Source organism: Thalassophryne amazonica, chromosome 15 (assembly GCF_902500255.1).
Source record: "Thalassophryne amazonica chromosome 15, fThaAma1.1, whole genome shotgun sequence".
In the NCBI taxonomy this organism is placed as follows: Eukaryota; Metazoa; Chordata; class Actinopteri; order Batrachoidiformes; family Batrachoididae; genus Thalassophryne; species Thalassophryne amazonica.
Window position 1 is genome coordinate 77,484,516 of NC_047117.1, and position 22,619 is coordinate 77,507,134.

The following is a 22,619-nucleotide window of genomic DNA, read 5'->3' on the forward strand; positions in this document are numbered from 1 at the left end:
GAGCCTGCACAAGCAACCAGTAGACAGTGTACAGGGAAGCAATCAATTCCACTACTATTTTCTTCAGTTTTCTGGTCATTCTGCAAAACACAGAGCATGCATGTCCTTTTTACATTATCAACCTGGTGCTACAACATGGTGGCCTCCATGAGGGGGCGCATTCTCATGTAGATATAAAGTGTACAGGGAAGCAATCAATTCCACTACTATTTTCTTCAGTTTTCTGGTCATTCTGCAAAACACAGAGCATGCATGTCCTTTTAACATTATCAACCTGGTGCTACAACATGGTGGCCTCCATGAGGGGGCGCATTCTCATGTAGATATAAAGGGCTCATTGTGAGGTCATGAAAAAATAAGGGATTAATTCTTGCAGGTATACACTCATGAACAGACGGTTATAAATGCCATATCCCATTTCTGCACATAAACACTCCTAAATCCTTCACACTGCAGCTTTAAATGCATGAAATACAAGGCAAAGACTCCAAATACAAAAGAACAAATGAGGATAAATGGCAGAATGCTAAAGTGATACCTATATAGTCAGTCATATGTCAGGAAGGGCTGCAGGAATGACATTACACCAATATGGGAAGTATCCCAACTGGTTCCAAATGGTGCACTGAAATACAGAGCTGTGTCGGAAATTGAAAAGTGGACAGCAAGTGAAATGGGATTTCTGTGATTAATTTTGTGAGGGAGGCAGAGGATGGAAAGCTGAAAGATTGTGCCTGCTGTTACACGCAAACAACTGAACACAGCTTTGAGGAAAGTTGTTTGATATTAAAAAGGGAACTGAATGGAGCCATTTATAAAGGCTACTTCTGAAATGAACAAAATTTATAGACAGAAAACATTTTTCAGTGTTGTCACAGTAATCTGAAAGAGCTGCGGTTTCAGGTTCATTCAGTATGTGTTACTGCTGTTTGTTGAAATGCACTGGCTGTGTTCTTCATGACACACTGAATAAAAGTGGCCTCCCACTGCAGATTTTTGGCCCCAATTGCTTCCCCAATTCCAAAAATGAGGAAATCTGGCCTGATTTACTATCATAGCAGTGTGTCATATTATTATAAAAGAGGTTAATGCAGACTACACAAACCTGAACTCAGCCCCGTGACACGAGAGCTTCAGGGCATGTGCACAACGGTACTCATCACAGTCTGTGTGTAACGCTAAAATGCATTAATTAACATCTCAACGCTGTCCTGCTGAAGAGTGCAACATGCTTTTAATGTGATTATGGATGTATATTGTATTTGATTTAAAGAGGTGAATGAACAATGCGTCTCTGACCGCACAGCAGACACACACACACTGACTGCTCGTACCGCTCACGTCCTGATTTTTACTAAATATTACCCCCCGTTATCTGCACAGAATGCATCTAACTATTCAATGTTTTGGATCATGATGTGTCCCCACATCACAAATTCTTTGAACATGTCTCAAAATAACCTACAACACCACTTTTATCACCTATTAAAGCCTATTACACCCCATTTCAGGCTGTGATTGGAATTTTTTGTGCCACAAATTTTAATTGTGTTAAAAATCTGCAATGAGAACCCATCTTAAGAAAAGTGCTGTGGGTTTTTTTAAAACTACATTTTAAAAAACAGCTAATGGTCATAACCTGCAAACATAAATACAAGTATAAAATGTCATATCAAATATTTTAAAGGAAAATCAATGCAATCAGTTGCAAGTTTAGCGTGATGGCTTATATCCCATTATGGTGATTCTGCAATGATGTTGACTGAACAAAGTTAAGGAATATTCAGACAAAACCAGCTTTCCAAATGCTTCATCAAACTACAAATCAAGATGATTTTAGGCCCTGATTTTGCAGTTGCAGACAACTAAATGCACTTTGGGACCAAGTGACAGACAGGAGACACTTCACAGCTGAGTAAGTTGTTCTTCAGAAGCACATAATTGCAATAAGGCTCAATTTCCACTCATGTTTTTGATGCATTGACATGCATTCTGAATATGACTTGCTGACAACCTCATTTCAGAGGATAAATGTTTTGTGCATTTGTTATATCTACAAGGAAACTAACAAAACCTCCTGAACAGACTGACATGTTTTTGCAATGCAGCGATATGACAATGTCTGATTAGTGTTTTGTACATTTGATGAACTGGTTTCATAATTTGTGACTTACAGTAAGAGTGTGGGAATTAGAGATATATGTGTGGTTGTTTGGACGTTTTTTTTTTTTTTTGGCCAATCACTTCAATTTATAGCCACAAAATATTATCTCAAACCTGCTGTTGAATAATGTTTCACAAACCAGGAAGGATGTAATTTTTCCAATTTAAACTGCAAGTGCATTAAGTTGAGTATCTACAGGACTATAGTTAAATGCGCAAACTATGAGCAATATGTTGTGTAAAATTAAGCAACATCTTTGCAATTGACAGAGATATGCTTTTTTTTTTTTTTAAAAAGTCAGTTTTAATATTGCAATTTCTGTTGGCTTCTTAGTTCACTGTGTTCATGTGAAGATGAGCATTCTCCCTTTTCTTTACTACTTTAATTGATTTATGTCCATCTCAAGTAACCGAGGTAGGAGCTGATTGTTTTACCTTCTTATGGTTTATGCTTTTATACTTTCAGTGGCTGCTTTTATATTGTAGCACAACAGACAGCAGTTATTTATATTTGTGCTACCTTCGAAGTGTCCACATGTATCATAAAAGTTGCTCCAATTCAATTTTTTTGCCACTAGATGTCACAACAGCTTTATTTTTAGAACAAAGATTCTGCCACTCCTCCTCAACCCTTCCTTTTCAACAAGAAGGAATGGCAGCTGGAGCCCTTAAACAGGTCAAACAGCTCTCTTTATGGGAAAAGCCAGATGTATGTGGACTTTCGCCGAACCACGTCCTTAGCCAGATGCATTTTTAACCTCAAAATGTTACAGTTTGTCTTGTTTTTGACATATTTCTGCGACGTCACTGACATCCACACTCATGAAAAGAATTTAACAGCTAAGTGGTGAGTAGTGAGTACTACTGTTTGTTTATATATAGAAGAGTAATGGTTTCACAGGGCAGACCGCACATGTACGAAATGTGCACATGCTGACATCAGATGGACTAAACATGCATACAAAGCCAGACTGGGAATGTAAACCATGGACATAAAAAAATTATAATAATTACATTTTCTGCACAGGACACTTTGAAGCCTCTAATTCTTTACACAGAAAATAGTTGTTGGCTATAATATTAATATGTAAAATGCCATATAAGACAACTTAAAGGAAAATCCTTGTTTTTTTTTATGTCCCCTGCTACAAGGACATTTTCTTGTCAATGTTAATAAATAAAGCCAGAACTTCTCCATTCATAAATCTTACACAATGCATGCTGTATGGATTTCTACTCAGCCTGGGTCTCTTTCTTACATAAATAAAGATTCATCTTCTTAACAAGAAGAAGGTTGACCAGATACATAAACCACACAGGGAAAATATCAATGGAATGAAGATAAATTGCTGCCTCAGACCTTTCTAAAATGAACTGTTACACACAGCACCTCTTATTAAACCGATTGTCTTTTGGTGAAACATTGCACTCTTTCGCTCTTTCTTTAAAGCTTCTCAGCAAAGTATGTCTGTGTTTGTTTCTTGTTTCTGTAAATCTTCCCACCTCCAGCTCACATACACCCATTCTCCTCTGCATGTTGTTTGCCACCACTGGATCTTGCGTTATCTTTTCACTACGGTTTGCCTTTGACCCCCCTGTCACTCTGTTCACTACATTCCACTCTTCCTGTTATGGATTTACTCCCATCACTCCCAGAAGATGTTGGTAATATCAGAGTCCAAACTGAAGATCCAGAACAACAGTGGTGCAGCTATCAGGACGAACGCCCAGGACACACCCTTTACTGCCAGACGCAGCTTCATCGTCAATGCGTTGATAAAGCCCAAACTGGCCATCGCATGTCTCCTTTCCAGATCGTCTTCAAATATCTGTTTAGGAGGGAAAGTAATAACAAGGGTTACACGCAGATCAAAATCTGATACAAATAAATAACTTCTGCAGAAGCAGTTCAAGAGAAAATATTTGAACATCTTCGAAGTTTATCTCAAAATAGATAATGATCAAAGCGTAATGATTATTATTATACACAAAATAGCACTCTTTGGACAAAATCTGGATGAACATGAAGATAAATCAAGGCTTGGGTGGAATAATCAGCATCTCCCCAATCGGTCACATTCTCTCTCTCCTTCAGTGAGGCTGTCACAGGGCAACCTGATGAAAGCAGCTCATTAAAGTTTTCCAAGGAAATAAACATCATCAGGATGGTTCACAGTGGTAACCACAGGTAGAAGATAAGTGTCACTTCACACGCATGTTTGGACACTGCGAGTGACAAGTACAAGCTTGTCTCTGACAACACTGAAGTCAGTCCAATTAAGACGGCAACTGTGTCTTTCCTCTGGTGGCAACACATAAATACACCATTAAAGTGCAACCAAAAACAGATGATATTATACAACCCCTGGCAAAAATTATGGAATCACCCGCCTCGGAGGATGTTCATTCAGTTGTTTAATTTTGTAGAAAAAAGCAGATCACAGACATGACACAAAACTAAAGTCGTTTCAAATGGCAACTTTCTGGCTTTAAGAAACACTATAAGAAATCAGGAAAAAAAATTGTGGCAGTCAGTAACGGTTACTTTTTTAGACCAAGCAGAGGGGAAAAAAAAAAAAAAAAAATATGGAATCACTCAATTCTGAGGAAAAAATTATGGAATCATGAAAAACAAAAGAAAGCTCCAACACATCACTAGTATTTTGTTGCACCACCTCTGGCTTTTATAACAGCTTGCAGTCTCAGGCATGGACTTAATGAGTGACAAACAGTACTCTTCATCAATCTGGCTCCAACTTTCTCTGATTGCTGTTTCCAGATCAGCTTTGCAGGTTGGAGCCTTGTCATGGACCATTTTCTTCAACTTCCACCAAAGATTTTCAATTGGATTAAGATCCGGACTATTTGCAGGCCATGACATTGACCCTATGTGTCTTTTTGCAAGGAATGTTTTCACAGTTTTTGCTCTATGGCAAGATGCATTATCATCTTGAAAAATGATTTCATCATCCCCAAACATCCTTTCAACTGATGGGATAAGAAAAGTGTCCAAAATATCAACGTAAACTTGTGCATTTATTGATGATGTAATGACAGCCATCTCCCCAATGCTTTTACCTGACATGCAGCCCCATATCATCAATGACTGTGGACATTTACATTTCTCTTCAGGCAGTCATCTTATAAATCTCATTGGAACGGCACCAAACAAAGTTCCAGCATCATCACCTTGCCCAATGCAGATTCGAGATTCATCACTGAATATGACTTTCATCCAGTCATCCACAGTCCACGATTGCTTTTCCTTAGCCCATTGTAACCTTGTTTTTTCTGTTTAGGTGTTAATGATGGCTTTCGTTTAGCTTTTCTGTATGTAAATCCCATTTCCTTTAGGCGGTTTCTTACAGTTCGGTCACAGATGTTGACTCCAGTTTCCTCCCATTCGTTCCTCATTTGTTTTGTTGTGCATTTTCGATTTTTGAGACATATTGCTTTAAGTTTTCTGTCTTGACGCTGTGATGTCTACCTTGGTCTACCAGTATGTTTGCCTTTAACAACCTTCCCATGTTGTTTGTATTTGGTCCAGAGTTTAGACACAGCTGACTGTGAACAACCAACATCTTTTGCAACATTGCGTGATGATTTACCCTCTTTTAAGAGTTTGATAATCCTCTCCTTTGTTTCAAATGACATCTCTCGTGTTGGAGCCATGATTCATGTCAGTCCACTTGGTGCAACAGCTCTCCAAGGTATGATCACTCCTTTTTAGATGCAGACTAACGAGCAGATCTGATTCGATGCAGGTGTTAGTTTTGGGGATGAAAATGTACAGGGTGATTCCACAATTTATTCCTCAGAATTGAGTGATTCCATATTTTTTCCATCTGCTTGGTCTAAAAAAGTAACCGTTACTGACTGCCACAATTTTTATTCTTGATTTCTTATAGTGTTTCTTAAAGCCAGAAAGTTGCCATTTGAAATGACTTTAGTTTTGTGTGATGTCTGTGATCTGCTTTTTTTCTACAAAATTAAACAACTGAATGAACATCCTCCAAGGCCGGTGATTCCATAATTATTGCCAGGGGTTGTAATATGTCTATATTTTAATCCACTGTACCCGAAGATGTTACACCTCAGAAAATATTCACGGTTTTCGTTTCCATTTTTTTTACTTGCTGGAAATTCAGTTGTGTCAGCCTTCCTGACTTTTTAGTTTTATTAGGTAATAAGATCATCCAGACCTGGGTTTGGTTTCCTGGCTCGATGTAGTTGCGGGCGAAGAACTTGAGGACCTCGTCCAACAAGATAACAGGCAATGACATCTTCAACACCACGACCCACTGAGGCCATGACAGAGGACGTATCTGAAATATGACCTGAAAAGACAAGAAGCAGAAATTTGTTTATGTTTGTATAGCAGTTCTCTTTAAAACATTTGAATTTCTTCATTCATTCATTCACTTTCTGCCGCTTATCTGGGTTCAGGTTGTGGTGGCAGCAAATTAAATGGCTCGTCCCATGCTTCCCTTTCCTTATTCAAGTCCTATAACATTTTCCAGGAGATTCCAAGGTGTTCCCATGTGAGATGGCAAATATAATCTCTCTAATGTGTTACGGGGCTTCCGAGGGGCTTCCTTCCAGCTGGAAATGCCTGGAAGACCTCCCTAGGAAGATGACCAGGAGACATCCTCACCAGATGCCCGAATCACCTCAACTGGCTCCTTTCTATGCAAAGAAGCAGCAGCTCTACTCGAGTCTCTCTCTCAGATAGTCAAGCTTCTTAGCCTGTTGAATTTCTTGCATTTTCTTAATCCTGACTGGACTTTTATTGTTTTTGTGTTTCCAAAGTTGAATAAATCCCTTGGATGAGTCGAGAAAAAGCCTTGAAGATTAATAAGAAGTCTAGTTGCTTTAGAGGAAACCTCTTGATTTCTACAACCTGAATAACTGAAAACCTTCACCAGCAAACTATTATTACAACAATCTTTTTCTACATTAGGAGAAAGGTTGTAGGGTGAACAACTTATATGAATTTTTAGCAATTTTAGTGCAGATTGTAAACTAATTTCAGTGGAATATATAAAGCACAACAAACATGTTCATTGAGAACACACACACACAGTCTTACCGGCAGTGGCTCCACATATAGAATAAGAAAGTGCAGAGCCATAGATAAACAAATGGCCCCAACCAACCAGGGATTTGACCACGGAGGCATTTTCAGCAGGGACTGGTTCTCTGAAAGACTAGAGAGCAAACAAAAGTCACAACAAGCTATTCTATATTTAACATGTACACATTAAACATTTAATCCTGCTTAAGGGCCAGTGCAATTTCCTTCCTACTGTGAATAAACAGCCTCCAAAAACCCTGCTTCAATGAGTTCACAGACAGATGGAGATATAGCATAAAAAAAAAACAAAAGTAGCTTAACCCCAATTGTTTCTTTCCTCACACAAACTACTGTATAAGATGCTCAACCCAGTCTCACAGATTGTCGTGATTCAGCAGCACGACATAAACATTAATCTGTTGGTTCATATATTGTCATGAAAAGTGCACAATTTTTGTCATGGCAGCACAAATTAATTCTAATTCATTCCATGATGGCTGCATGTAATTAAAAGTGCGGGGGGGGGGGGGTCGTTATGGTTAGGGGAAGGAGCAGAGTTAGGTTATGGCTAAGGTTAGGGTTGTGGGTAGGAGTAGGGTTAGTAATAGTGAGTTAAAAAACCCCCGTCATGAAAATTTTAATCATTTCCTGACGGGAGGACGAAAAAAAAACAAAACAAAAAACGTGAGACTGGGCTGAATATCCTTGTGACTGCCAAACTATTTATTCACATCCAGTCGAGGAGAATCATATGTTGTGCAGTTAGTGTAGAAGTGGTTTTGTTATCACACTGTTCAACGGCGTTACACATCTCTATGGGTACCAGAACAGACAGGGCCATAGTCATTGGATGAGGGACTCAAAGACGGAGCACTGAAACCAGCAAACTCACCATGCCCCTCACTGCACTGCAGGTAATGGGACTGTGGAGAAAGCAGAATGCAAAATAAAATACCTTCTACCAATGAGTCTCATTCTTCACACTCAAACGGTGATGAACAGGAACATACTTGTACCTCATCTAAACTGTTTTCAAGTAGGTGCAATAAATCTCAGATTTATTTCAACAGAACAAGTCGTAAAACCCACTGAGACATTCTTATGTTTTGGACTACATACAGAATAGAAAAAAAAAAGCTAAAATGCAAATACTTTGTTTATAACGTTGACACACATATCAGCAGATAGTGAAAAGGTTTGCACAACTGCAACTTAGTTAAACCTATAAAGCTGGGGGTTTTTGTTTAAATGGACAGTCTTCACATTACTAATAAAATTACCTTAAGTCATGACTGTTCACAAAGTTACTCTGTGAATGTTAAGTTTCTGCTGAATTCTCTCTTCATTTTGAACTTGGCAGTTAGTTGTGCAGTATTGCCACTTTTACCACTCGACCTTATTAATGCAATGTTACAAATAAAGACATAAAATTAAAAAAAAACAAAACTTTCATTATGTGGTGTCAATAAATATAACAGAATTTACTGGTATTTGTTTTTACACACACACACACACACACACACCACACACACACACACACACACACACACACACACACACCCACACACACACACACACACACACACACACACACACACACACACACACACATAGTGTGCACAGTACTGGCATGGAAATACACAAGTGGCCTTGTCTGGAGTTCAGGCCTGGCCTGAAAAGAGCATTTGTGTAAATAATATTCAAAGTCATAAAAAAAACTGTCATGTAACAACTACTGATATGAGAGTCTGAAGTACTCATGTACTAAAGACATAATTCCCGTTGTCACTTTTATGGACATGCCTCTCGGAAGGTCACGTTCTATAACCATGACAAAGGTTGCAGCTCTGTGCTCCTTTATAAATAAATAATGATTCAGCAACTACTTTAATGAAAAACATGGCAACAAGTAAAAATCAATAGTTGTGAAGTTGCTTGTGGCAAAACCTTTGAGTACTTACATATTTTTTTACTACATATGATAAGTCATATGCAGAAAGTAAAACTGAAGTGACATTCATTACAAGATGATTTGTTAAAACATTTCAAAATGCACCTCCATTGTTTTGAATTTTATGTTTCATATAAAAGGCTATTTTTTTCCAGTCATACATTTCATCATCAAAGTTTTCATAAAAATAGTGTTTAACACTATTTTTATATCATCTTGTCTCATATCGTGAACCCAAGATCTTGTATCGTCTAGTCTTGTGAGCCAAGCGTATTGTCACATCCCACACATACACAGCACCAAAAATAACCACATATGAGTGATGAGGCGGCTTCATGATGTCGAGCTCCAGCATTACCAGTTGATAGAAGGAAACTTTTGGTCCATCGTGGGCTGCCATGAACCACCAGGCAGCAGCTCCAACAGTGGCTGCTCCAACGTAACCTACAGAGAAGCAGAGGTACAATTTGACAATGAACTGGACCTTTTGATAAAACCTTCTGAGAATATATATAAATAAAAGTCATTAAAAGGGTATAAAAATGATACATTTATAGCCATGCTCAACATCCCCAATTGCAGAAACTATTAGAGTTGCTTGACATACACGCTTAGATTTGCTTGCATTAAGTAATGAATGTGAATCAATATGGAATTTCATTTGCAACCTACAGCTTCAATTCAGGATCTCATTAACACAGATGCTGATAATGAACGATGAAGGACTACATCTGTCTGCTGTAGTAATAATTATAATCACAAATCATAATTATAGCTATTATCCATGTCTTAGGTTGATGACTCACATCCAATGATGAGGTAGCGACAAAACAGCCAGTTGGAGATTAGAGGCTCTTTGGGAGAGCGAGGGGGGCGGGACATGATGTCCAGGTCAGGAGGGTTGAATCCCAGTGCAGTTGCCGGGAAACCATCTGTGATCTAGGTTGACCCATAACAGCTGGACTGGAATCAATGCTTCAGGCATTCCCAGTGCAGCTGTCAGGAAAATACATAAGGAAAGAAAAGAAAAAAGGGGATATGGAAGAGAGGGAGGGGTGTAAGTCGTCCTATAAACATTGTGGACAACTGCAGTTTCTAGTATAATTTAAAAGTATACAAAAAATTACTGGATTATCAGATTATCAGTGACAACTAATAAAATACACTCAATCACCAGATAAATGACACATAAGTGATTCAGCGTTATATGATGTCATTTTGGGAAGCTCTACTTTGAATAAAATAAGGGGTTTGGACTGCATCTTGGTAGGCTGTTCCTATTTTTTGTACACTTCATTGACTTTTACAGGTATGTGTAGGAGCTGATTATTAAATTAAATATTGCAATATGTTGCGATGATATAGCAGCATATAGGTATTCGATAAGGCGCAAAAAGCTGTCCAATACAATATCATACCATAAAATCGCCAATTTATATCAGCACGTTTCAACCATTCCGAATTTTTGCAGGAAAGGCTGATGAATTGCATAAGATTTGGATTAACACAAAGGAAGATCAAAAAAAGCGCACATACAGAAATAATCTGACATATATGTGTTGGATTTTATTTTTAAAATTGTTATTTCAGTCCACACTCTGTGCTTACTAGTTAATTACCCCCTGCAGATCCTGAGCAGCCGGGAAAAGCTGCTCGGGATCTGGGTGACTGTGAGGAGGAAGCGTAGCCCTAAACAGAAGCCCGTGTACACCGCAACCCGTTCACATCTCTAACCGTTTTTCCCCACTCGACGACACACTACCCGCCGAGGATCAAACTCTGGTTATTGGCGACTCTGTTTTGAGGAAATGTAAGTTAGCGACACCAGCAACCCTAGTCAATTGCTTCCGGGGGCCAGAGCAGGCGACATTGAAGGAAATTTGAAACTGTGGCTAAGGCTAAGCGTAAATTTGGTAAGATTGTAATTCACATTGGCAGTAATGACCTACACCGGTTACGCCATCGGAGGTCACTAAATTAACATAAATCGGTGTGTAACTTTGCAAAAACAATGGTCGGGACTCTGTAGTTTTCTCGGGCCCCCTCCCAATCCAGACCGGGAGTGACATGTTAGCCGCATGTTCTCCTTGAATTGCTGGCTGTCTGAGTGGTGTCCAAAAAAATGAGGTGGGCTTCATAGATAATTGGCAAAGCTTCTGGGGAAAACCTGGTCTTGTTAGGAGAGACGGCATCCATCCCACTTTGGATGGAGCAGCTCTCATTTTCTAGAAATCTGGCCAATTTTCTTAGATCCTCCAAACCGTGACTATCCAGGGTTGGGACCAGGAAGCAGAGTTGTAGTCTTACACACCTCTCTGCAGCTTCTCTCCCCCTGCCATCCCCTCATTACCCACCATCCCCGTAGAGACGGTGCCTGCTCCCAGACCACCATAACCAGCAAAAATCTATTTAAGCTAAAATTCAAAAAGAAAAAATAATATAGCACATTCAACTGCACCACATACTAAAACAGTTAAATGTGTCTATTAAACATTAGGTCTCTCTCTTCTAAGTCCTGTTGGTAAATGATATAATAATTGATCAACATATGATTTATTCTGCCTTACAGAAACCTGTTACAGCAGATGAATATGTTATTTAAATGAGTCAACACCCCCGAGTCACACTAACTGCAGAATGCTCGTAGCACGGGCCGGGGCGGAGGATTAGCAGCAATCTTCCATTCCATCTTATTATTAATCAAAACCCAGACAGAGCTTTAATTCATTTGAAAGCTTGACTCTTAGTCTTGTCCATCCAAATTGGAAGTCCCAAAAACCAGTTTTATTTGTTATTATCTATCGTCCACCTGGTCGTTACTGTGAGTTCTCTGTGAATTTTCAGACCTTTTGTCTGACTTAGTGCTTAGCTCAGATAAGATAATTATAGTGGGCGATTTTAACATCCACACAGATGCTGAGAATGACAGCCTCAACACTGCATTTAATCTATTATTAGACTCTATTGGCTTTGCTCAAAAAGTAAATGAGTCCACCCACCACTTTAATCATATCTTAGATCTTGTTTCTGACTTATGGTATGGAAATAGAAGACTTAACAGTATTCCCTGAAAACTCCCTTCTGTCTGATCATTTCTTAATAACATTTACATTTACTCTGATGGACTACCCGCAGTGGGGAATAAGTTTTCATTACACTAGAAGTCTTTCAGAAGCGCGTGTAACTAGGTTTAAGGATATGATTCCTTCTTTATGTTCTCTAATGCCATATACCAACACAGTGCAGAGTAGCTACCTAAACTCTGTAAGTGAGATAGAGTATCTCGTCAATAGGTTTTACATCCTCATTGAAGACAACTTTGGATGTCTGGAAGCTCCTCTAAAAAAGAGAGCTTTAAATCAGAAGTGGTCTGACCTCAGCGTGGTATAACTCACAAACTACTGTAGCTTAAAGCAGATAACCCGTAAGTTGGAGAGGAAATGGCGTCTCACTAATTTTAGAAGATCTTCCACTTAGCCTGGAAAAAGAGTCTGTTGCTCTATAAAAAGCCCTCCGTAAGCTAGGACATCTTTCTAACTCATCACTAATTGAAGAAAATAAGACCCCAGGTTTCTTTCAGCACTGTAGCCAGGCTGACAAAGAGTCAGAAGCTCTATTGAGCTGAGTATTCCATTAACTTAACTAGTAATGACTTCATGACTTTCTTTGCTAACAAATTTTAACTATTCGAGAAAAAATTACTCATAACCATCCCAAAGACGTATCGTTATCTTTGGCTGCGTTCAGTGATGCCGGTATTTGGTTAGACTCTTTCTCTCCGATTGTTCTGTCTGAGTTATTTTCATTAGTTATTCATCCAAACCATCAACATGGTTTATTAGACCCCATTCCTACCAGGCTGCTCAAGGAAGCCCTACATGATTTAATGCTTCGATCTTAAATATGATCATCTATCTTTGTTATTTGGCTATGTCCCACAGGCTTTTAAGGTGGCAGTAATTAAACCATTACTTAAAAAGCATCACTTGACCCAGCTATCTTAGCTAATTATAGGCCCAATCTCCAACCTTCCTTTTCTCTCAAAATTCTTGAAAGGGTATTGTAAAACAGCTAACTGATCATCTGCAGAGGAATGGTCTATTTGAAGAGTTTCAGTCAGGTTTTTAGAATTCATCATAGTACAGAAACAGCATTAGTGAAGGTTCAAATGATCTTCTTATGGCCTCGGGACAGTGGACCTCATCTCTGTGCTTGTTCTGTTAGACCTCAGTGCTGCTTTTGGATACTGTTGACCATAAAATTTTATTACCGAGATTAGAGCATGCCATAGGTATTAAAGGCACTGCGCTGCGGTGGTTGGAGATCATATTTGTCTAATAGATTACAATTTGTTCATGTAAATGGGGAATCTTCTCACAGACTAAAGTTAATTATGGAGTTCCAACAAGGTTCTGTGCTAGGACCAATTTTATTCACTTTATACATGCTTACCTTAGGCAGTATTATTAGACAGTATTGCTTAAATTTTCATTGTTACGCAGATGATACCCAGCTTTATCTATCCATGAAGCCAGAGGAACACACCAATTAGCTAAACTGCAGGATTGGTCTTACAGACATAAAGACTGGACTGACCTCTAATTTCCTGCTTTTAAACTCAGATAAAACTGAAGTTATTGTACTTGGCCCCACAAATCTTAGAAACATGGTGTCTAACCAGATCCTTACTCTGGATGGCATTACCCTGACCTCTAGTAATACTGTGAGAAATCTTGGAGTCATTTTTGATCAGGATATGTCATTCAAGCGCATATTAAACAAATATGTAGGACTGCTTTTTTGCATTTACGCAATATCTCTAAAATCAGAAAGGTCTTGTCTCAGAGTGATGCTGAAAAACTAATTCATGCATTATTTCCTCTAGGCTGGACTATTGTAATTCATTATTATCAGGTTGTCCTAAAAGTTCCCTAAAAAGCCTTCAGTTAATTCAAAATGCTGCAGCTAGGGTACTGACGGGGACTAGAAGGAGAGAACATATCTCACCCATATTGGCCTCTCTTCATTGGCTTCCTGTTAATTCTAGAATAGAATTTAAAATTCTTTCTCTTACTATAAGGTTTTGAATAATCGGTCCCATCTTATCTTAGGGACCCTCGTAGTACCATATCACCCCAATAGAGCACTTCGCTCTCAGACTGCAGGCTTACTTGTAGTTCCTAGGGTTGTAAGAGTAGAATGGGAGGCAGAGCCTTCAGCTTTCAGGCTCCTCTCCTGTGGAACCAGCTCCCAATTCAGATCAGGGAGACAGACACCCTCTCTACTTTTAAGATTAGGCTTAAAACTTTCCTTTTTTGCTAAAGCTTATAGTTAGGGCTGGATCAGGTGACCCTGAACCATCCCTTAGTTATGCTGCTATAGACGTAGACTGCTGGGGGGTTCCCATGATGCACTGAGTGTTTCTTTCTCTTTTTGCTCTATATGCACAACTCTGCATTTAATCATTAGTGATCGATCTCTGCTCCCCTCCACCAGCATGTCTTTTTCCTGGTTCTCTCCCTCAGCCCCAACCAGTCCCAGCAGAAGACTGCCCCTCCCTGAGCTGGTTCTGCTGGAGGTTTCTTCTGTTAAAAGGGAGTTTTTCCTTCCCACTGTAGCCAAGTGCTTGCTCACAGGGGGTCGTTTTGACCGTTGGGGTTTTACATAATTATTGTATGGCCTTGCCTTACAATATAAAGCGCCTTGGGGCAACTGTTTGTTGTGATTTGGCGCTATATAAAAAATTGATTGATTGATTGATTGATTGACTATATTTATTTGCCAGAGGGAGGTGGTCTTTCGGTATCCACTCCTGTTAGCGTAATGTTTTTGCTTTTTGTTTTTCCTCTTACTAACCAGACCACTTCTCCAATGTTGGATGATATGAGGTATCTGATGAACTGTTTCATGTTGTTATAAATGGCTCTGCCCTCCTCCACAGCAGCTACAATAGTTGAGAAGTTGTCATCAGCCAGGATCATTTCAGAGGCCGACTTGGCCACAGCTGTGCCGCTGCCCATAGCAATACCGATCTCCGCCTTTTTGAGTGCTGGTGCATCATTCACCCCATCACCTGTCTAAATCAGAGAGAGAGAAAGGGATAAGACACAGTTAGCAATGGGCACAACATTAAATAAATCAACCAGAGTATCTGTGTTACTCTTTAAGAGTCGACATGCACCAGACACACAGCACTTTTTGCTGTTTAGACGGTGGACTCAAGAGGTTTTCTGTCAAGTTAGCGGATCCTCCGCCAACCTGTCAGAGCGCTCCAGCAGACACCAAAGTTTCCTGAGGTGAAGCAGTGACAGTAAGTTTTGCAGTTTTTCCACAATTGTTTAAGTCATTATGTGAACAAACAGGATGTACATTTGTTGTAAACTTATTTAAAGTGTACCTAATTACTACAAATACGCTATTCTTAATTTTAAACCAAGTTTTGGTGGTCTATGGCACTATCATTTTCTGTTTCCAAGAAAATGGCACTGTACCAGAACTGTATCTGACCACACCTTTTTTTTTTTTAAACCAACACACAGATTACCACAATTCTACTTGCAATTTAGATTTCTGAGGCACTGGGCATGAAAACCACAACTGTTTCAGGTGAAAATAACAAATAACACTTATGTTCTGCCGTGTGGAGGATAGGATCCTTTGTGTTATTTACTAGCACTTTATACACAAACACACACACGGTTATTAGTCAAAAGTGGCACACTCACCATAGCAGTGATGTCACTCAAGCTCTGCAGATACTCCACAATACGGCTCTTGTGTGCTGGTTCCACTCGGGCAAAACATCTTGCTGTCTGGCAGGCTTGACGCTGAAGGTGAGGGGGCAATTCATCAAACTCTCGGCCAGTCAGGCCCCTGGTGACAGCTTCGCCCTCCTGCTCCTCTTCCTCCTCTGTGATGATGCCCACACGGCGACAGATAGACAAGGCCGTCCCCTTATTGTCACCTGGAGTGGAGAATCAACATATTATCAGCACTACAACAAAACACGCCCTCATCACAGAGAGCATGTTACCCTGATGCTGATAGTAACACATTCATACCTGTGATCATGATGACTCGTATCCCGGCCTGACGACACATTCGGACGGCACTCAGCACCTCTTTCCTTGGGGGGTCCAACATCCCGACACAACCGACAAATGTCAGGTCAGACTGGGGACAGTCAGGAGTTGGTGAGAAGGTGAAGGAGACTAGCTTTCATTCTGTAGTTTCTTCAACATACACCATCAACATTTAGGGCCACTGGGAAAGCCCAACATGTTCTGCTGACTGTCCAAGTTTTCACAGCAGTACATCCATAAGAACTGTATTACATATACAGTATTATCATGCCAGGACAAGGAGAATTAATGTGAACAACTTACAGTATATCAACATAATGAACGCCATTCTCACCTCATAGTCAGAAAAAGCAGCCAGGTTCTCAAGGTTAAGGCTGTGGATATCAGGGGGCGTATCTCTAGTTGCCATGGCAAGGCACCGCAGAGTGTCACGGCCTGAACCCCACTCCCGTACAGTGGACAGGAGCTGCTCCCGGAGTCCTGGACTCAAAGGTAAACGAATAGATCCACTGACTCGGATGTAATTACAGCGTTCCAAAACGCTTTCTGGTGCTCCCTGAGGAAAAATTGAAGGAAGTAAGTTATAACGTGGACATCTGAAGAAGACATATTAGAGAGATGAGAAAAGAAAAGATTGAGGACCGTAGCGGCACATAGTTACTGATGCAAAGGACAGAGGAGCACGGTGCAAAGAGTGAAGCATGTGGTCCTGGTCCAGGGTGTCTCCTAGAGACTTTGCTTGTTTATGACCAATTTGGGGCAGTTAAACCAACTAAATGAGCAAATGCAGACTATTTTCTACTCATTCCCAAAATAAAAAATAAACAAATAAATAATTAAAATACAAAAGGGCTGACAAAAGTTGTAGCATGTGTCTCTGACCTTGACAAACATCTTCGCTCCAGTGAGAGAGTGGCTCATTTTATTGGCTGAACAGAAGACAGACATAGACTTTCTGTCTCTGGAGAACTCCAGAGTCAGCTCCTTCCTCATCAGCTGCTTAATCACCTGATGACAACAAGAAAATGACAATTATAATGCCATCTTCATTCTAGAGGATTTGTAGCAACAAAAAAAAATAAATAAATACATAAAACAAAGATGATGATATCAAACTGGAGCCAATTAATAGAAATAAATAAAAAATACCCTTTTCACAAAGAAAATCATTTGGCAAGTTGAATAAGTCCCTCATACTACTGTAATAATAACAAGAGCAACCTGGCATATCCCCTGCTCGTATGTTAAACTGGTGCATGGTTTAATAGTAGAGGTGATAATGAAGTGTGAGAATTATTTCTATATCAAAAGACTGGTGCTTTAAAGATAGTATATGGTGCATTTGTACAGCAAAAAATTGCCACTTTAGCCCCATTTTAAAAAAAGGATACTTCTTCTAGCCCCCACCAACACAGCAACAAGTAATGTTTCAGTTAGATAAGGTGTTCTTTAGAAACAAAAAATAAGATGCCATCTATAGTGGCCATATTGGATCATGGACGATGGCCATTTTCAAAAAGAACCTTCCTCTATCCTCCCCCAATACACCACCAAGAAAGATTTCATCAAACAAGGGGTTCATTAGTTACTGTGCCGAAACAAAGCATACAGACTGACACTTGGACGTGGTGAAAAAATAATGCACCAAATTCATTGAGTGGGGGTAAAATTTTGCTAATTTTTTTTTTAACCAAATAACAGAATCCTCAGTTTATTACTGATAAAACAAATCTACTGCAGCAGCTGACAAACTGCACCACAGAAGTCAACTTTAGGGAAAATACAGAGGTCATAGTAATGTGCAACCAAGATAAGTATTTTTGAAGTCTCACTCCAGAACTCTGCTTTGCCAAACTTACAGAGCAGCACGCTGTAGCTCGCTCAGCACAACTGAGTCCACTCAGATCTGTGTCAAACACGTTCATTTTCTCCACCAGACAGCAGAGGGCGGTCTCTGTTGCTTCACCGACCTTCTCATACACGCCCTTGGCCTACGCAAAACAACCATCGTCATTGACCAATAAACTTTTATGAGAACATTTAAATCTAACTGCTTATTGATTATAAATGTAAGTAAATAGGCATTTAATGAAATGCACATTCAAACTTGACATCATGTGACAGCCATAAATGGAAATCTACCAGGGCTTGATCTGTAGCAGCAGCCATGTTTATTTATTTATTACCTCATTGTAGTCTAGTGATGAGTCACTGCACAACGCACAAATAGAGGCCATTTCCACCAGGCCTTCATACTGACTGCACTTCACCACTGAGCCATCTTTGTAACTGGAGAAAAGCAGATCAAAGCATAGAACATGAATTGAAAAAGAGAAGCAAAATGAGTGACTCACTGTTAACACTCTGTGGGCACTTATGTCAGAGTTAATCAATTCAAAACTTCATGAATTAAGATTTGGTACTACAACAGACATTTAAAAAAACAAAAAAGATTTGCAATTTCCTGATGCGTATGTCATTGGATGAGGATGCAGAAACTGCAGGATTGTCACAAAGTTAATTTAAACACATGCTTAAACAGTGTGTATACAATCAAACAAAACACAGTTTCTAAAATTTAAAGAAACTGAGTTGATAGACTTCCTACAATTTTAAGTGGAGGTTAAGGGTAAACTGTCAAGGGTTATAAGGTTAAAAGGCACTCACACTTCGCCTTCAGGAGCATAAGTAGATCCAGTCACTGTGAACTCATTCAATCTGCAACGATCCCCCGACACACTGTCCACAACAAATATCTAAACGTGGATACACACACACACACACACACTGCAGCAGTTAATTAGCTTAATAATGTTAGAAAATCACAACCGAGATTAGTGCCACATTCAGCGCAACACTCACTGTTTAAGTCAACTGACGTGCCGTGTAATATTTGGGTATAACTGACCGGTGTCAAACGTGAAAATTTACAACTTCACATTTTAAGACACAGCATATGCTTTACTGACAGTGAGGATAGGCAGCGTTCTTTAGGAGAAAAAAAAAAAAAGACTCGGGCTCAAGTCCCTTCACACAGAGAGGTTTGACCACTGAATATATGAACGGCATTTTGTTCCCATGAATCACTGATCCAGTGTATAAACACTGCAAAAAAAGACACAAAAACATGTGCGCACTCATGCACATGCAGGCCAACACACACACACACACACACACACACACACACACACACACACACACACACACACACACACACACACACACACACACACACACACACACACACACACACACACACACACACACACACACAATTCACAAATATCACTTGTTACAGCATAGCATCTTGTATTGCAAATCATGAATAATTTGGTAAATTAAAAGCAAACAAACATCTTCATGGACAAAAAAGGCTAAACAACGATTTGAAGGAGCTAATTGACGCTGCCAATTCTTCTTACACACTATATATATATATATATATATATATATATATATACACACACACACACACATATATATATATAAAATGACACGGGTCCATTTTCACCGTTACATAAAACAAATAATGTAAGTTTTTCCATTCTTTCAATGGTACGACTATTTCATGAAAGCTGGAACGTACCATTAAAGGTTGAATGGTAAATTCCAGCTTTCACCAAATCAAATATTCGTACTATTGAAATCATAAACATCCATTATTTGTATACTACAACCTGCGTAACTAATAGCACGTGTATAAGCAAACATGCTTTTTCTGTTGTCAGCTCAAGACAATGGAGTTAATGAAAATGTGTACCAAAAACACATTTCAAATTTGAAACTTTTATTTATTTATTTTAATCAACAGCAGCAAGTCTTTCCTAACAAAATGGTCTCAAACAGTTTTCAATAATCGACCAAAATAGCAAATCTGTGGATTGTCTGGGATGACATCACAGGAAAGAGATTGATTTTTTTAGACCTTTTCACCATTTGCACATCGCAGGTTAAACTAGAACAGCAGCGCATACTTCTACCATTCACACGAAAATATTCCCCACCACTTTATCTAGACTTTAAAATATGCATAAAAGACAAACTGTTATGTGTCGGACGCAGCTCGGAGAACCGACCAGCGTTTGAAGGACCCAGTATGAAATAAGCAGAGCACGGTACAAAGGCTAACTGAATTTAATACATAACAGTGATACAAAATACAACAAAAGAAAGTGCGGTCTGGCGTGGTGCGCTCCCAGCAGCGCTAACGGTCCGGAGCCAGAAGCTGTTCGGACCCAAGGACCCCGCCGACACCCCCCAGGTGGCCGCAACAAACCGAGTCTGTGAAAGAAGGAACCATTATGTGAGTCCACACTCTACACACAGAGAGAACACTTAAAGGTGTACAAACAGCAAACACTTCCTGGCTTGATTACTAATCAGCTTCCCAACTTGCAGGCATGGAACATCCAGTTCACAAAACTCCACTGCAGTGGAAGCCGATACATGACTAACATACAGCTCAATATAATAAAGGTGTGAGGGACACCACATTTACTGACTGTATAAATGTTAGTCACAAATTCTAACGTACCTCAGGAAGTGTGCTGACGAGCGTGAGACCTCACCCCCTCCTCTTTCACAGACCGTGCATCAAACCCTGGACGTTCTCTGCATCCACTGATGATGAGATGGCTCCCGAGACGACGATCTCACCCGTCTGGTCACAAGGTCGAGTCTCTGGCCAATACACACTGTATACTCCAGTCTTAAATGCCACCATGTTCCAATCCATATAGATGCACCTCAGCTGTGAGTCCTGACGAGCCGCAGGTGATCAGGGTGAGGTCCTGATAACCTCAGCAACACAGCCACTCAGAGTCCCAAATGCAAGCCACCTGGAAGGAGAAACAAAGGACAGAAACAAAAAGGCAGCCAGGCCCCCCCAGCCATATAACACAAACTACTTATTTATGATTTAATGAGCAGTTCCTTCACTTAAAAAAAAAAACACACACACACACAAACCAAAGTGAATTACATGTTAATTTGGAGTGACGACTTGATTCTTCTCAGCTGTGTTATTAATCAGGGTCATCGTAAATATGTTATCAATCACACAGTGTCAGCCTCTTTAATGACGTCACATACACCCACCCTTCAGTTTAAGATCATCTCTTTAATCACATCTTACCCTGCAGACTGACATCTGGTTGGTGGTCAGTGTTCCCGTTTTGTCTGAGCAGATAACTGATGTACAGCCGAGTGTCTCCACTGATGGAAGGCTGCGAACTATGGCGTTCTTCCTGGCCATCCGCCTGGTGCCCAGAGCCAGACAGGTTGTAATGACTGCTGGGAGGCCTGAGGAAACACACCAAAAACATTTTTAACCAAGGTTCAGTGAAGCTTACTAGAATTCACAGAGTGTTTCAGCTTCACACTAATTATTTGTACAGTTAAACGTTGTACAGAAATCCAGGTTTGATTCTTCAGCTGATGAGATGGTCATCTAAAGCAGCAGGATTGTATGGCCTTGACTCAAATACACATTCAAGGCTAAAAACTTAAAATGAGTAGAATGAATAAGTCATTAACTTTTCTTCACTGCATTCTGACAACTGGGTGTGATATGTGAACGAACAATTTTTTTAAAGCACTGTAGTAATAATTATCACATCATTTAAATAATTAAAATGTGTAGAAAATGGCCTTAGTTTCAGCAAGGTTACATAGGAAAATTTTATTTTTAAGAAACGGTTTTGGTGAATGACAATCCGGGATCTCAAAAAATAAAATAAAACAATACACAGAGACTGAGAAAAAAAAAATCACTTAGTAACACAAATAGTAAACATAATAGATGAGATTTTTCATCCAGACCTTCTGGTATGGCGGCCACAGCCAGTGCGACGGCGATTTTGAAATAGTAAACTGCTCCTCTGAGCCAACTGCCGCCATGGACGGGGTCATTAAAATGTCCCACGTTGATCGCCCACACTGCCACACAGATCACACTGATGACCTAGAGGGTTAACGGACATTAACGTCAACAGTCAGGTACAAAAGCATTTGGATCATTTTTCTAATTTTGCAACACTGGCACAAATGGGTCTCAGGGCCAGTGCAGGACTAAGAACAGAAGAATGGCTCTGTAGTCTACAACAAACACTGCTCTGAACACACATTATACCATCAGATTGCAGAAGTGAAGCAGAGCAGATCCTGATGAGAACTTGGCTGTTTGACCACTTAGGAACAGCAAGGACTGGAAGCATGCTTTTCCACGTTGAACTGGATTTGTGTTATAAAGGGCATCTGGTGTAAAACGTGCGCTAAACTTGGAGCCCTGCCACCAGTGACACAATGGTACTGAAATGAAACCACCATGATGCACTTGAAGTGAAGACTT

At 39.8% G+C, this 22,619-nt stretch overlaps 1 protein-coding gene across 1 annotated transcript in view; it reads right to left on the bottom strand.

Moving 5' to 3' along the window:
• Nucleotides 1–692: 692 nt before the first annotated feature.
• The window catches only part of LOC117525490 (sarcoplasmic/endoplasmic reticulum calcium ATPase 2-like), a 50,723-nt gene continuing 28,796 nt past the window's right edge, over nucleotides 693–22,619 (bottom strand). The window contains 18 exon segments of the mRNA XM_034187347.1: nucleotides 693–3,992; nucleotides 6,366–6,500; nucleotides 7,253–7,370; nucleotides 8,029–8,094; nucleotides 8,096–8,160; nucleotides 9,547–9,632; nucleotides 9,995–10,127; nucleotides 10,129–10,202; nucleotides 15,049–15,265; nucleotides 15,914–16,152; nucleotides 16,250–16,361; nucleotides 16,605–16,826; nucleotides 17,153–17,278; nucleotides 18,130–18,261; nucleotides 18,457–18,559; nucleotides 18,938–19,026; nucleotides 21,405–21,571; nucleotides 22,091–22,232. Coding sequence (XP_034043238.1) covers nucleotides 3,810–3,992; nucleotides 6,366–6,500; nucleotides 7,253–7,370; nucleotides 8,029–8,094; nucleotides 8,096–8,160; nucleotides 9,547–9,632; nucleotides 9,995–10,127; nucleotides 10,129–10,202; nucleotides 15,049–15,265; nucleotides 15,914–16,152; nucleotides 16,250–16,361; nucleotides 16,605–16,826; nucleotides 17,153–17,278; nucleotides 18,130–18,261; nucleotides 18,457–18,559; nucleotides 18,938–19,026; nucleotides 21,405–21,571; nucleotides 22,091–22,232 — 2,409 coding nt within the window. The 3' untranslated portion in view covers nucleotides 693–3,809.